Source organism: Syngnathoides biaculeatus, chromosome 6 (assembly GCF_019802595.1).
Source record: "Syngnathoides biaculeatus isolate LvHL_M chromosome 6, ASM1980259v1, whole genome shotgun sequence".
Taxonomy (NCBI): Eukaryota; Metazoa; Chordata; class Actinopteri; order Syngnathiformes; family Syngnathidae; genus Syngnathoides; species Syngnathoides biaculeatus.
Window position 1 is genome coordinate 34342648 of NC_084645.1, and position 16875 is coordinate 34359522.

Sequence of the window (16875 nt, forward strand, 5' to 3'; positions counted from 1 at the left end):
ATTCAAAATGATACACACCTCTTCACTCAAATGTCAGAAATTATTATTTATACCATAAAGTATATAAAATTGAGTCTGGAAAAAGTGTGGAATTTGGCACATGTAGCAGCCTTTGTTATTTGAATAAATAATTATTTGAATTGTTCACGGCTTCTAATTTTAGAATGAATTATCCAAAAGTAGTGCATTTTTTTTTAACCTCTTCCCAGTCGTAATGGTCCTCTGATCCCGCTCATGTATGTCATGACATTATGACATTGCCCTGTTGGTTCCAAAATGTGCGAGATTGACTCCTCCCACGTGTACTTCCGTCGCCTCTTCGGACGAGTACTGTACGTCGTTGGAAGCCACTTTATTACGTTCCGGAATTGCAAGCGAGGAACCTGTCAAGGATCGCGTTGGGACACATTTGAACGAGGTACATTACTTTGTCTCAGTTCTCTACTATTCATATCGTCGCATAAATAAATGCGTTTTGTGCAAGCTAGCACGCTAAAGGGATGGGGTGTGCTAACTCTGGTTTGAACAAACAATTTTAAAAAGTAGCTTTACACAATGGGGGAGGTGACCTCTCTGAATTTAATGGACGCTCCACTGGGCAAGTTCACTCACAGTTCACGTTCTTAACGAAAGTCAGTTGGATTTGTAACATAGTTAGGTTTACAACTTCGTTAAAATACAATAATCTTACATCTACGACAGTAAATCGCTCTGAAAACATCCACAAAATTGTGCAAAAAAAAAAAAAAAAGAGAGACTAAACTGGACGTCCTTTTAAAGTTATTGATCAAACCATTTAATGAGTACTTTATTGAGTTTCTTTTTAGAGAACCGGATGTTGTCCAAAATATACTTAAAGCGATTTAAAAAAAAAATAACTGGTGTATTAAGAAAGTCAAAATAAATTCAGATGAAAAATCTTGCAGTGCAATTCAGGGTAATACAGAAATTGCAGCCCAATTTTTGTGATTATTTGTGTGTTTTTTTTAAGCTTATATATTGATCTTACGAGTGACTTAAAACTGACAGTCTGACGCCAACAGGTGACTATGAAGGGGGCATTTTAATGTGTAGGTGTCAGTGCAGACATGAAGTTGACGTCCCTTTTGTCATTGTGGTGCCTCCAGTTGGTTTCAAGTGTTGAATTTGCTATGCTGAAGGTGTCTGCAATGTGTACTTTTAGTAACCAGACAGATCATCCCGGGAATACCAGGTCACTTTTGTTCTCTTCACTTTTAAGACAAGTCCAGCGATGGCTTCCCAAATCCGGCAAAACTTTCACCAGGACTGCGAGGCTGCCATTAACAGGCAGATAAATCTTGAGCTTTATGCATCTTATGTTTATCTCTCAATGGTAAGGTCTTCACTCATCAGTGTAATGTCTTGCTTGCCGATAACTAATGATTTAGTTTTTCTTTTTAGGCATATTATTTTGAGAGAGATGATAAAGCCCTCCCATATTTTGCCAAGTTTTTTAGCGCCCAGTCCAAAGAGGAGCGCGAGCATGCTGAGAAGCTGCTGAATTTCCAGAACAAGAGGGGAGGGAGGATTTTCCTGCAGGATATCAAGGTATCGTCACTGCCCCACATTGTTACCTTATGCGCTCTTATTATGATGAAGTAAACTGATGAACACTTGAGGTATACTACACTTCATTGTACACAGGAAGCAAAATATGTGTTCATATTACCATACTAATTTTCTAGACTAATATAAGTCATCATTTTATGTTTCCCTCGCTACATTTATTATTGCAGAATCAATGTGAAATAAGAGCCAAAGCCAATAGTGTCTTTCCATCCGTTCAAAAAGAAACCTGACCGAGATGAATGGGGAAGCGGCCTCGAGGCTTTGGAGTGTGCCCTGCAGCTGGAGAAGAGCGTAAATCAATCCCTGCTTCAACTCCAGGAAATGGCGACGCAGCACGGCGATCCACACGTTTGTGTCACACACACTGTTCACAACATTAAGCACATTTTATTTCATAACATGACAAAAACATAAAATTACCCTAAGTCCGAGTTACCAGTGATGTAGATAATTACATGTTAATGTATGCAGATTGCTCCAGATGTGTTTTGCCAGGAAAGCTTGCTTTTAATAATGTTTTGCTCTCACTAACTACCAGATTTGGATGAATATAAGGCACACTTAAGTCTTAAATTCACTCTAAAATGAACAGGGTGCCTTATAATGCAGAGCACCTTATGTGAGCACCCACATCCAAAATCTGTAACTGACTGCGAGCATTTCCTGCCGACAAGCTACTTATATAATGGAGGTAAAGTGGACATGTGAGAGGACAGCACAGGGTCGTAATTGGGGCAAGTGTGGACACGGGAGAGGATGCTAAAAGCACACCCCCCCACAAGGTAAATAATGGCGGTATATTTCGTGCAAACCATCATTTTGACTCAGGACCCTCCCCCAAAATGGCACCAATGAAGAGACACGCTCACAAAGCACAGTTGAGACTGCAAGCTATCAGTTACGGAGAGAAACATGGGAATCGAGCAGCCTCGAGAGAATTCAAGATCAACGACTCAGTGGTGCTAAAGTGGAGGAAGCAGAAAAACGGGCTTCGCTGAGTTTCCGTGGAAACAAGGCGAGGTGGCCCCAGTTGGAAGAGCAACTCGAGCAATGGATTAATGATCAAAGGACAAACAAGCTCAACAAATGAACTCGGAGCTTGCTATTATTCCAGGAAGCTTGACGAAGCAACTTCAACCGCTGGACATCGGTGTAAACAGGGTGTACAAAGTAAAGCCTTTGGATTCACCTTGAGTATTTATGAAACTTAAAAATTGCAATCACACAAACCATAAGCTATGGTAAAAGATCAAAAGTAATGGAGAACACCGAAGATCTTCTCATCGCTTTTTATCATGTCTCCTTCCCTCAGTTAGTGTCCCCTACTGACATCATCCTATCCTGTGTGAGTCTGCCTTTTACGATTGCGTCGTAACATTGAGGAAGAATAAAAAGACTTTCTCCCGAAGTAGCTATCTGTAGCTTCCGATGAGGAATGTTTGTCAACACAACCTCCACCTTCCCTCCTGGTTGATAAATGGTTTTCGTGGCATACAAAAGATAAACTAGCATAAACGGGTCTGGCATGTAACAATGGTCTTTTTCTTGACCAACTCTACAGCTTTGACATTGGCTAAAAAAACCCTTAATGAGTCCACCTTTTTTTCCCCCTCTTCTGTTATTTTCATGTCCTTACAGCTATGTGACTTCATTGAGACGCACTATCTCGACGAGCAGGTCAAGTCTATCAAGCAACTTGCTGACTGGGTGTCGAACCTGCAGCGCATGGGAGCGCCGCAGAACGGCATGGCTGAGTACCTCTTTGACAAACACACCATGGCTGAGGAGGCGACTTAAGCTACTCACGACTTCGTGTTCTCCCTCACTCATGATATTTGGAGAGCACAAAGGAACGTGTTACGTGCTTATCTGCGCTGTAATACTTTATTATTTATGCTGCTTTTTCACACGTTTTCACTATGTTTCTCAAAAGGGTGTATGACATCCCAATACACCTGCCCCGTATCTCTGTCCGGTTGATCCTTGAGATGTGAAATCAAATCGTCTTTTGAGTTTGAGAGATGGCGGAAGGGGTGGGGAAGAGAGAGAGAAACATGCTACTTATCTTGTTACACTTGATTGTCCATCCTACAAGCCCAATTCCAGTGAAGTTGGGATGTTGTGCTAAACAAAAAAAGAATACAGTGATTTGCAAATCATATTGAACTTATATTTCAGACACGACAAAGACAAGATATTTAATATTCAAACTGATAAACTTTGTTTTTAGCAGATGACTTAGATAAGATTAATTGAGAACAACATCCCACAGGTGAACAGGCTAATTAGGAACAGGTGGGTGCTATAATTGAGTATAAAAGCTTCCCCGAATTGTTCGGTCATTCACAAGCAGAGATGCGGCGAGGTTCACCTTTTCGTGAACTAGTGTGTTTTTTGGGGTTTTTTTTTTTGCAATTGCATGAAATTTAGGGATTTCACCATGTACGGTCCATAATATCATAGAAGGGTTCAGAGAATCTGGAGAAATCACTGCATGGAAGCAAGGCCAAAAACTAACATGGACTCCCCGTGACCTTCGATCCCTTCGGCGCCATCACATCAAAAACCGTCATCAGTGGGTAAAGTGTGTTACCATATGGGCTCAGGAAGACTTCAGAAAACCATTGTCAGTAAATACAGTTAGTTACTATATGCAACGTAGAAGCCATTTGCCCACAACACCCAGAAACGCTGCTGGCTTCCCTGGGTCCTTACTCATCTAAGATGGACTGATGCAAAGTGGAAAAAGTGTTCTGTTGTCTAACAAGTCAAGTTGTTTTTGGAAATTATGGTTGCCGTGTCCTCCAGGCTGCAGACTAATAGAACCATCTGAACCATTTAGGGATGCAAAGTTCAAAAGCCAGCATCTGTGAGGGTATGGGGGTGTGTTAGTGCCAATGGCATGGGTAACTTACACATCTGCGAAGGAACCATTAATGCTGAAAGGTACTTGCAGGTTTTGGCGAAACATGCTGCCATCCAAGCAACGTCTTTTTCATGGATGCCCCTTATTTCAGCAAGACCATGTCAAACAACATTATCATAGGTTACAACAGCCTGGCTTTGTAGTAAAAGTACTAGTACTACTCTGGCCTGCTTCCAGTCCAGACCTGTCTCTCATCGAAAATGTTTGTGGTGCATTATGAAGTATAAAACACAACAACAGAGATGCCAGACTGTTGAACAGCTGAAGCTGCGCATCAACGCTTTAGAAATGAGTGTCCGCAGTTCCTAAATGTTTATTGAATGTTATTGAAAAAAAATGTGACCCTGACCCAGCTTTTTTGAAACATGTTTCAAGCCATAAAATTCCAAGTTAAAAATTATTTGCTAAAACAACCAAGTTCATCAGTTCAAACAAATATGTTTTTATTAAATTAAATATAGGTTCAACATGATTTGCAAAGCATTGTATTCTGTTTTTATTTAACTCAACATCCCAGCTTCATTGGAATTGGGTTAGTAAATCACGACTATTTGTGTTCTAACAAAGTTATTATCAAGATGTCAGTTATACACTTAACACACAAGTGTTATTAAAAAACATGAGATTCACAGAATATTTTTCTGTTTAACGAAAAAATCAATAGATCAAAGTTTGGAAGTAAATAATATTAAAAATGCTAAATTTTCTGGAATATTTTTGCCTGTTCTAATAAACTGGGTTCATATTTATTGTACACCTCTACGACCACAATGGTCATATCACACTGTACGTTGGTCTGGAGCTGTACAGACAGTTTCTCCAAACTAAGTGTACATATCGTTTCCCTGTATGAAGCAAATAAAACCACAAAAAAATATTTCATGTTCTTCATTGGAAAAAAAAAAACATTGCTGTTGAAGGTGATTCAAAAACGAATAAAAGCAACAATCTTTAAAACATGTCGTTTTAAGTAATCCACAATTGGTCTTCGTATATTTTTATTTCTTCCCCACGTTAACGCTCAAATCTTTTAAGGTGCTTTGTGCATCACAAGTAGGTTAATTGTTCTGTGAGCACTCACCAGTAAGTGGAGATTACCTGCTCTTGATAAGGCTCCCCTTGCGTTTAATACACCTAAAATAGTTCTAGTGTGTAGATTGCCACGTGACATACAAACTGCATTTTCTCAGTCCTGCTTCCTACTGGGAGCTGTTTTGTTTCCGCCACCATCTACAAGCACGCCCAGCAGGTCTCCTTCAGCCAATGAGATTCCAGAATCATTGGGGGAATTTTGCTGATTGCCTTCTTGCTGTGAAGGTGTCGTACTGGAAGTGGTTTGGTTATTCAGCCCGCTGTTGCTCGCCTTCACATTGGCGGCAAAGTTCCCAAAGGTACTAAGATTGGTGCCGTTGCAAAGACTTCCGGCTGTGCCGGCGCCATTGCTGCTTGTCACGTTAATGCTGCTTGAGCTGGTGTTTGGATTACTTGGGTTTGCTGGGCCGTGACGAGAGGGCGGGGTAAATGAGGACACCCTTTCTCCTCCACTTCCCGTTGTTCTGGCGCTCAGGGGTCCTGCCTGGCTTTCGGCGGGCGACAAGGCATCCAGTGTCAGGCACGGGGGAGGAGGCCGCCGAGACAGCAGGCCGTGCCCACGCCTGAGTTTCGATATGGGGCAAAGCTGAGGTGGAGGGTCGGGGAAGGAGAAGGCCGGGGTCTCGCCGTCCTCGCTCAGCCAGGGGAAAGCCGAAGATGGCGGTGGCGGGATGTGATTGGGGGTGTCGGGGGGCAGCAGCTGTGAGCCCACCGCCGGAGGAGCGAGGGAGCTGCAGCTGCGATCACATTCATTTTGCGGCCGTCGAGCAGGTCGAGGTCGGGCCACCGCGGGGGGCACGCAATGGATGGGCGTTTGTGGGCAACTGTAAAAACCCGGTCTCTCATACAAGGGCAGGCCGGAGAAGGCGTAATTCTGATCTCGCTCTCCGTTCAAGGGTTGTTGTGCTTGGTTTGTGACCGTTGGAGCCTCTGTGTGTAAGTAAAGAGGGAAGCGACTCAGCGGTGCTCCAGGGCGGCGGCGTAGGAGAGAGACCCGAGATGAGCGAGGGAAGCTGGGGGATTGCACACCCAGGAAGCGACCCAGACCTCCCAAAAGCGGTGTGGAGTAGTTGGCTTCCTCATTTTCTTTAATTTGCTCCAAATTGGACTGAAACTCCATCTCCTCTTTTGGAACACTAGAGAGGACAACAAAGTCACTAACCATGAAGACAGACTCACTCCTTATGCACTATTTACAGAGCCCCACTTTAAAATATATTTGAAAAAATGTAAATGTAAATATCAAACAAATATAATCAAGTGAACTTAAAATGCAGTTTATCTGATGCTAATTTTATTTAAAAAAAAAAATGAAAAGGTTATCTGGCCTTGTGTGAAAAAGTAATTGCATCTTAAACCTAAACAACTGAAATCAAGTGTTTTCTATAACTGGCAATGAGTATATCCATCCATCAATTTTCTGAGCCACATCCTCACAGGGGTTACGGAAGTGCCGGAGCCTATCCCAAATGTCATCGGGCAGGAGGCGGGGTACACCCTGAACTGGATGCCAGCCAATTGCAGGGCACATTGAAACGAACAACCATTCACACTCACAATCACACCTAGAGGCAATTTAGAGTCTCCAATTAAGGTTTTTGGGATGTGGGAGGAAACCGGAGTGCTCGGAGAAAACCCATAGAGGCACGGGGAGAACATGCAAACGCTACTCAGGAGGGGCAGAGATTTGAACGGTCCTCAACTTTGAGGCCAACGATCTAACCGGTTGCTCCACCATGCTACTCAGAGCAGTAATCATGGTTCTATAAATCAGAGCAAGTTGTCCAGGTTCTGAAGAAGCAAATGCAGTGAAAGAGGATCACATTACCATCAGCATGTCTGACTGTTGGTATGATATTTTTCTGAAATCCTGTGCTACATTTACGCTAGATGAAATGAGACACACACCTTCCCGAAAGCTCAACCTATACCTATCCCTTGGGGTGGATGAGTTTCACCTGGAGTTCCTAAAGGCTGTGGATGTTGTGGGACTGTCCTAGTTGAAACACCTTTGCAACATTGAGGACAGTGCCTCTGGATTGGCAGACTGGGGTGGTGGTCCCCCTTTTTAAAAAGTGGAACCAGGGATTCTGTTCCAACTTGAGGAGAACACCCTACAGCCTCCCTGGCAGAGGTGCTGGAGAGGAGGGTCCAGTGGGAAGTCGAATCAGTGTGGTTTTGGTCCTGGCCGTCAAACAGTGGACCAGCTTTTCACCCTCAGAAGGGTCCTTGAGAGTGCTTGGGAGTTTGCCCACTGGTCTATGTCTTGGAGATGGGATTCGACAGTGTCCCTTGGGGAGTCCTGTGGGTGATGCTCCGGTAGTATGGTGTACCGAACCCCCTGACACGGGCTGTTCGGTCCCTGTATGACCAGTGTCAGAGTTTGGTCCGCGTTGCTGGCAGTAAGGGTTGGACTCTGCCAAGGCTTCTCTTTGTCACTGATTCTATTCATAACTTTTATGGACAAAATTTCGTCTCTCAGCTGGGCTTGGAATGCCTTGGGATCTCTCTAGAAGAGGTGGAGGAAGTGGATCAGGGGAGGAAAATCTGGATCTCCCTGCTGAAACCATTGCCTCCACAACCTGACCTCGAGTAAGCGGTAGAAAATGGATGGATGGATGGATGCATGGATGGATGGATGGATGGATGGATGGATGGATGGATGAATGGACGGATGTTCTATTGTTTACTTGGTCTATATGACAAAAGTTCCACCAGCTGACCATTATTCAACAACAATGACATGAATACAGTTTAAAAGCCATCAGCCATGATATAAAAATCCTTATACTGTACTATGGAGTGATTATTAGGGAGTAGGGAATGAGAATTAATAATAATGTGATTAATACATCACAAATAATGTCACTCAAAGCAGAACATTATTCTTTGCAAAAGCATTTTTGACACTCCACCGTTGGAGTTCATTAAATTGTGTTGATGTACTGTACTAAATGTTAGTGGCTTGTTAAACACACCTGATATCGAGAGCAGAGCCCATGAATGATCGTTTACAGTGATCGGCGCTGGCAGCGGTGTAGGGAGGGCGAGGCTCAGACTCATTCCAGTACATGTCCTTTTCAACCACCGGGAGGCTGTCGTACATCTCATCCACAGACAACAAAGATACCTGGAAAACAATCCAGCGAGTACAGACAGGCATCGTTTTTTCTGACCTAAATCAGTCTTTTCCAACCGCTTTGAGCCAATGCGTGTATTTTACATGACCCTGGACCAATCAGTTAGTGAAGCTGAACAATTTCCCTGGAACACTGGTTCAGTTCAAAATCACTGACTTCGATGACGATATCACGGATTTGATCAAAACCTGTAAATTGCGATCGACGAGCCAGTTGGTCTCAAAGTCGTCATCGTCTTCGCCAAAGGGGTTGATAAGTTGCTCAGCCACCTGAAAGCAGGACACGATCAGACACCCACCAATCGTCAAACAGACTGGATGATCCAATATTTAGAATCAGACCTTCAGCCAGCCAACGTAGAAGAAAAACTGCAGCAGTGTGAATACGGGCAGATAAAAGTCCAGGTCGTGACCAGGGTAGGCTTGGGCCGGATCCAAAAACTGACGACCAATCAGACAAGCTAGGAAGAAGCTGTAGACCGCCACGGTCGCCACCTAAGCACGATACAAGAGTCACAGATGGCAGAAAGTTTCTTTTTTTGCATTCTGAACTTCACATTGCAGCCTTGGCCCAGTTCCCCAGATTCGTGCCCTGTCTCTGAACTCGTTTGTCCTGTCAGCTGCGTACCAATCGAAATGCATGTAGTTTACCACATGATTCCCCCAGGCAAGGTGAAGAAACATCGCAAGCCAAATATTATCCTGTACGTGTCTGACATATTGCAAATGTAAATTGAAACAGAACCTGAGTGTAGACCAGAGGCAGGCTGATCCAGTCGTATCCATACAGCTTCATGCACTTCGCACGTAGACTGTTCAACTCCTAAGTAGTGAAGAACAAAAAATGTTTCTAAATATCTTTTCCAAGCTCTTCCACTTCTGCAGATTGAACAAATGCACATACAGTGAGAATGGCGGTGAGAGCCACGTCGTTGTTGATACGACCCTCAGTCCGGGCCCGCAAAGCCAGACTGACAAACCACATGCAGGGAACCCAGAACTTGTTATGAGGGGAGGGCAAGTCCTCCAGATGTTTGAGTTCCTCCGATGTCATCAAACCTGAAAGGTGGATGAAGACAAAAGGCAACAAAACTTCAATCACTCGTCTTAAATCATCTTTGCCCATTTGTGGTAATGCCATAAATATGTCTCCCCCCCCCCGAAACAATATACCTATATTGGGTTTTTAATAAATAACACTATAACTTCATACATTGTATAAAAATACAGTAATGAGAATTATACAGTTGGTGTATATGGATATTACACATGAAAGTCAGTTTTCAGTAGACTGCAGCAATATTAGTTATTCCTTGTAAAGTGGAAAAGAATATATTCCACTGAGTATTGTCATATTGTCTGTCTACGTGTTTCTCTACGGTTTCTGTTCAGTTGCTTCAAGTGTTCCAACACTACAACATAGATGATATTCGTTAGTCCACCTGTGAGGTTTTCCACTGGGCGTTCGCATTAGCTCACCGGACAGAGTTATTTGGTCATTTTAAATGCAAAATGTGCAATGCTCTTTTTTTTAAATATTTAATTTGACACTAAACCTGAAGATAATGGCACTGAACAACATGAAACAATAATTTGGTCTCTCTTTTTTTTTTTCATTATTCACGATATAACTGCTGTCTGTGCCACCGTACAACAGGCCGTCCATTTTCCAAGCCGCTTATCCTCACAAGGGTCGCGCTCATATCTCACATTTCTGCTTGCAAGTCAAAGCAAAAACCGTCCAAACGAGGGCTCATATCTTGAAAAATTTGTATTCCAAGGTACAACTGTAGGAGTACATGGAAGGTTGTACATATAAATATAAGAACTTTGTGGATTTTCCATCTTATAGTTATGCAAGTGTATAAATGTTTTGGTGCTGGTCAGTAGCCTGGTCATAATCTCAAGATCTACTGTACATTACATCATTAGTACACGACTGTGTGTAGTGAACAAAGAGTTCAAACATGCCATAGTGTGCCTGAACCAAGTTTCATACTCCGGCTCAGGATCAGTTCTTCCAATTTGACAGCGTACCTGCCTGCACCAGGTGCTCCATGGTGGGGAACCGCTTGTAGACGGCCGTGCTGACAGAGCGGTAGATGAGCACACCAGAGAGGTTGGCGTAACGCATCAGAGTGCGCCTGGTCAACCTGGCGGACTCGTCGGGTCCCCGCACGTGACCTCCCACTAGTGACGCCAGGCGATCGGGCCAGGGCACATTTTCAAACTGACCCCACCAGCGGGATACCACCAAGGTCACATAGAAACCTGCAAAGCACCCCTTCACGTCGTCTCAACCACAGTATAAAACTATACAGTACACACCCCGGATACAGTGCCGGTCAGGTTCATACTCCCAAACAATTATGTTGAAAAATGTAGTTACAGAAAATCGTTGTGACTCACCAAGAACAAAAGACACGGGGATGAGCTCGGCGTAGCGATCACAGTACATGGAAAGCTTCTCAAACTGCCTCTTCTGCTCAACATTTAACACGAACCTTGTGGGGAAAAGATATTATCAGTGAAGACGTGGAAAACCGCTGGACCGTATCATGTGTACCTAATCACAAATGTGCACTAGTTGGACAGTATCACTTTATATGATAAAGTAGATAAGTGAATGTTACATTAAAAAAGTAAAAGAATAAACAACTTCAAAGGTCAAATGGACGGATGTCATGTTTGACACAAACCCCAAAATGTGATATGACCAGAGAGAGACAACGAAAAGGGTCTGCTTTTGAAGACGGAAGTCATATGATAAAATAAAATCTGAGCTTTTGCAGATATTTTTAAAATTGGGAGCAACTGAAAGTTGATCAATTTTAAAAAACAACTGTCATTTAATTATACATCTTCAGTAAGGTCGTGGATTTCATATTCATCAAATCTGTCATGAAATTACCAACCCTGCCTCATTACATGTAGTTACTCTCCAACACTATCGATGACATTGACTAAATAAGGGAAAATATTATAACGTCATCAAAAATGATGAAAGATTTAATTTTTTGTCCTTATAAAGACTTTTAGATACAGCTCCTGTACTGGACTGTAGAGGTGTAATGAATGAATTTGCTGAAATGTCCAGGGCGTGTTTTATAATCATTTTAAGTGCTTTTTGTTAATTTGTTAATTTAGAGGATGATTAGATATCAAAATTAATGCTTTATAAACCCATTCGTGGCCAGTGTCCCATTTTCGGGACATCATGATTTTCACACATTACATCCTTCAGTATACCAAAATATTGACCTGTTTTAATTTGAAGCCATAATTTGGTATCAAGAGAGGATAAATCATCGGTCAAAGTTATTTCCCTTTCCTTCCTGACCCAACATGGCTGCCTCAAGTACACATGGAGCGTTTTCAAAGAGAGGAAAGGTCAGTATCCAAACCAACTTTGTCTTCAAAATGCTAATCAATCTGTACTATTAGTGCGTAAGTGTCGTTCTAGAATAAGAATTAATTAATAAGCATATCTCTAGTATGTAGCACTTCTCAGAAGCGATAACATACCCATCCCATTTTTGGGACGCCACCTGCGAGAGGGTACATCTTTTTGCCCTTTGTTTTATGCGTTAAACCAAAAAGAAGTATTATTTCCTGGATTGTGGCCTGTTAGGAGATTTTTATCTCAATCAGGCAAAAAATTGCCACCCTGCCCATGAATGGGTTAAGATGTGAAATTTCCCTAACTCATAAGAATGATCACTCCAATTTGGTGAAGAAAGCCCTTGTTGGTGGCACCTATAGACAACGCTGAAGAAGTAGTAGAGAAGGGTGAAGATGATAAACTCCCTGTAGAGGAGCTTGTAGATGCTGCCCTTCCAGCGCAGGAGCAAGTGGAAGAAAGTGCCGAGGCCTGCGTCTGCCACCCTGCGGGAGTAAGTCACTGTCATTGCCGCTGCTGCCGCTGCTGCTCCTGCTTTGTTCCGCAGTGGCTTGACATGAAGGACGCCTCCGTTTGCTTCGTCTGGATCGCAGAATCACGGGCAAAAAAACACAAACATCCTTTCATGAACTCATGCGGCAAAGATGCTTCTATTCCTTTTCTATCGCATGTGTCCTCACTGCAGGGTCATCAATGAGCTGGAACTGACTTTGGGTGCGAGGCTGTTTGGGTATGCTCTGAATCGCCAGTCAGTCGCTGGGCACATATTCACAAACTATTCACATTCGCACCTATGGACACTTTAGAGGCTTCAATGAACCTAACGTGCATGTTTTTGGAAGGTGAGAGAAAACCCGCATAAGAAGGCAGAAGCTCTGATTGAAACCTCAGAACTGTGAGGAAGCCTTCGCAAACACAGCCAACATTTGAAATAATACTAAAAACCTAAATCTGTTGTCCCACGTTCAACTACAGCCCAGCCCAGGTATCACGGTTGTTACTCACCTGCGAAAACGCAAGCGTGGCGTGGAGGAGGCGTGCGGTCGGCTTCGGTGGAATGAAAATGCTGAAGTAAAAGAATCGGGACCAGAAAAAGGAGGAGAGCGCGGAGCTTCTACATCTCCGGTCACTTGATGTGTTAAGCTGTTTTGAGCAACAAAGCTGCATTGTGAGCTCCCGCAGCAGGCTCGGTTAATCTCAACAAATCACACACAGCCGCACAACTGTTTGCTTTGGTAAATACATAACTTTATGGAAGCTATTCAGGAGCTCCCGGAGTGGAAATCAGTCTTTATGAGTTCATGTTTCAGTGGAAATGATTTATCTTCTTAAAACAATATTATGAAAAAGGTGGGAGCATTTTGGGCCCTCTGCCGGAAGAAATGCGCGCAGACGGGTTGTTTCGGGCCAGAAGGTGTTCGGAGTTAGTGAATATTAACCCTTGTTGTCTAACCAGAAAAGCAGCGGCCAGGGCGAAGTGCGGACATAGTTCAAGTCGTCTAAACTCCTTCTGCTCCACTGATCGATCACGTTTGAATTACGTTTGGAACAACTGGACCGCGTCTACCTCTGGCGAGTGAGCTTTACTTTACTTGCTGTTATTAAAAGTGCTTGCTTTTCATGCTGCATATTTCCCGGATTGACCAGAGTTAGCACTGAACAATCCCTTTTCTCCGGCGTTGAACGCTTTGAACGCTATTATTGTGTGCCGCTGTGAGCTGTGGAGAAACTTTTAAAATCATTTAAAGGTCATTAGTGCGTCGTATTATCGTATGAACCGTTGTGTACCTCCCCCTCACTCTTTTCAGGGGTTGGGCCGCTCATGTGCTTCCACAAGAATAAACGCAGTTGAAGCAAACTACGCCTTTTGAGATACGCAGAGCAACATGGATGCTTTCGAGGGAATTCACAGCGTTCGGATTTCGCCCTCGCCACCGCCTGCTACCTCCAGACCGGCCTACGAAATCCTCAAGGCGGGCAGGTCGGGAATAGAAGTGTATTCTTCTGCAGTGTTCTTTGGGACTCCCTCTGAGGCTGAGGCCAAGAGCTGCGCGGTAGGAAGGTAACGCCATCCCTAATCCTGACCTTCCTGAGGGCAATGAAGCAATTGGTGGGCATGTTCCCTTTTTTTTTTTTTTTTTTAAATTATGATGTTGAGCTGGTTCAGCGGATTTTATGTCATTCATCACGAGAAAAGAGACAAGTGATAAGTGAGCAATTGTAGTAGTATAATATGATTACATTTGCAACATAATTTGGGTTCATCCCCCCCTTTTTTTTTTTTACATATACAGTAATCCCTCGTTTTTCGCAGTTAATTGGTACCAGGGCCACCCGCGAAAAGTGAAAAACAGCAAAGTAAGGATAAATGGCGTTTCTTTTTTTGTTTTTTTTTTTAAATTAATTAATTTATTTATTGCTTCATTGGTCCATGTCGAGGTGGCACGGTGGATCAGATGGTAAAGCGTTGGCCTCACAGTTCTGAGGTCCCGGGTTCAATCCCAGACTCGCCTGTGTGGAGTTTGCATGCTCTCCCCGTGGCTGTGTGGGTTTTCTTAGGGTACTCCGGTTTCCTCCCACATTCCAAAAACATGTAACATTAATTGGACACTCTAAATTGCCCCTAGGTGTGATCGAGAGTGTGGCTGTTTGTCTCCATGTGCCCTGCGATTGGCTGGCAACCAGTTCAGGGTGTACCCCACCTCCTGCCCCTTGACAGCTGGGATAGGCTCCAGCACTCCCCGCGACCCCCGTGAGGATAAGCGGCAAAGAAAATGGATGGATGGTCCATGTCGTCACAGTGGGAACGGTGCATTATTAAGTAACGATCCGTCATTTTTGTTTTTGTTTTGCTGGAGCCCATCGCAGCTGACTCTGTGTGGGGTGGGGTACACCCACGATTGATTGTCAGCCAATCCCAGGGGACAAGTCAAAAAAAAAAACAACAACAACCATTTGCAGTCACGTTCACAACTATGACAATTTAGACAATTTAGAATGAAACATATGTCCAAAGTTTTGGATTGTGTGTATGTGTGTGGCAGGGGTGAGGTGGGGGGTGTTGGTGCCTTAAGTGAATCCTTACAAGGATGGGGGGGACCTGAACAGAGATTGAAACCCCAAATTACACAGTTACCATATCAGGGAGTTTTGCTGACCGCTACTCTTGCAATTCTCAAAATATTCATCAAAAGCGAGACAGAGGTTTTAGTACTACACGATACACACGATTTATTATTATTGGAAGCCACCGGAACATTATGCACACTTTGATCATAAATGCTGCACTAATAAATAGCAAAACAGAAAAAAGTACTTGAAAAAATGATTCATTTAAAACATATTGCTCATATAAGTTAAATACAACATTTCTGTAAATAAATGGTGAAAAATAAATGGGTCTTAAAAGCAAATGTATTGAACTTAAATGTTAAATTCAACTGAACTTTACAAGGGCAGAAATTCTTTTTCATACTACTGGTCAGACCCATTTCCAGACCTCAGTCTTAACACCACTCCTCAAAATTTAAAGCACACCATTGTCTCTTAATATTTTTGAATGTCTTAGTGATAAAGAACTTACATTTATTATTCCTTGACGCAAACTAATGGGTATTACGATGAAATAAAACAGAAATTAAAAAAATTGTTTGATTTTAGAGATCTGTGTCTCACGTGGGGGGTGGGGGGGCAGTGACGGGAACAGGTGTGTAAAATAATAATTCTAAATTCTGAATGCTCTGAATGCAGAATAATCACACCTAGAAGAAAAATAAATGAAAAATAGAATAGATGCAATTGAGATTGGATTGGATCTTGGGCCTTCAATTACCTAATCCACCTCTTAATAATAACACCATCACACTCAAATATATACTGTAGTGTATCTATGTTTATCATTAAAGAGGAGACAGAGACATTCCCCTTATTTGAGGATGAAATCCATGATTACTAAACCAAGAATCCAAATTACCTTGAACTTTTAATTCATGCCTTTCGTCATTGTCGTGGATAACATCGCAGTTCACAATCAAAACTTATCTGATAAGATGACAAAAACATGAAAAATTGACGTAAAATACTCCATCGTCTGGGATTCTGATGGCCTTGGGCAGATTACATTCCCGTTGCAACACAGTGAAACTGAAATCTGAGTGGACGAAATCACATTCCCCAATAATCCAATATTGCGAATATATTAATAGTGCATGCAGCACTCGATGAACAAAGCACACGCACACATGCTATGAAATGGAAACAAACGACTGGTGGAAACAAATAAATATATTATATTTTCACTTACATTTAAATGTTTTGTATTATGTACGAGTGAATAATGTCATGTCATGAAGATTGTGTTTACAGTCAGCTGGGATACAAAATTGAATATAGTCGAATTAAAATATGACACTCGCACACATTTGTAATGTCGGTGAAGAAAGCACACTGTTTTATTTCTGTATTTCGTTGTCATTTATTTTACCGTTCGGTTAGTTTGAGCAGCTGTGACGTTCGGTCACGTGGACACAAACTGTGGGTGCGCTGTCACGTGACTTGGAAGCCCGCCAGAAAGTGGGCAGCGATCGAGTGATTGATGGCTCGTTTCCGAAATCAGATGGTGGATGACGAGGCTGGGGGGGGGGGGGGGGGGAGTGTAAAAGAAGCACGTTGCTGGCTGTTGTTCGCTCGAGCTGCCTGCTGCGCCTGTGCCTGACGACGTCAGCGTCC

At 42.9% G+C, this 16875-nt stretch overlaps 2 protein-coding genes across 3 annotated transcripts; one reads left to right on the plus strand and one right to left on the minus strand.

The window, feature by feature from the left end:
- The first annotated feature begins 291 nt into the window (after window positions 1-291).
- On the plus strand, window positions 292-5393 carry LOC133501709 (ferritin, heavy subunit-like). 2 transcript variants are annotated; one of them, XM_061821587.1, is made up of 5 exons: window positions 292-418; window positions 1241-1354; window positions 1423-1569; window positions 1813-1938; window positions 3229-5393. In XM_061821587.1, exons 2-5 carry the CDS (start codon window positions 1253-1255, stop codon window positions 3385-3387), a joined length of 534 nt encoding a protein of 177 aa, XP_061677571.1. In that variant the 5' UTR covers window positions 292-418; window positions 1241-1252; the 3' UTR covers window positions 3388-5393. The 2 variants fall into 2 exon arrangements, with proteins under 2 accessions (XP_061677571.1, XP_061677572.1); XM_061821588.1 differs by having other exon boundaries at window positions 1471-1569.
- best1 (bestrophin 1) lies at window positions 3976-13714 on the minus strand. The gene is made up of 9 exons (XM_061821590.1): window positions 12504-13714; window positions 11157-11251; window positions 10785-11018; window positions 9652-9806; window positions 9493-9570; window positions 9090-9242; window positions 8937-9017; window positions 8587-8738; window positions 3976-6744 (listed from the first exon to the last, which is right to left on the minus strand). The coding sequence occupies exons 1-9, from the start codon at window positions 12653-12655 to the stop codon at window positions 5703-5705; spliced, it is 2142 nt and encodes a 713-aa protein (XP_061677574.1). The 5' UTR covers window positions 12656-13714; the 3' UTR covers window positions 3976-5702.
- Window positions 13715-16875: the final 3161 nt, after the last annotated feature.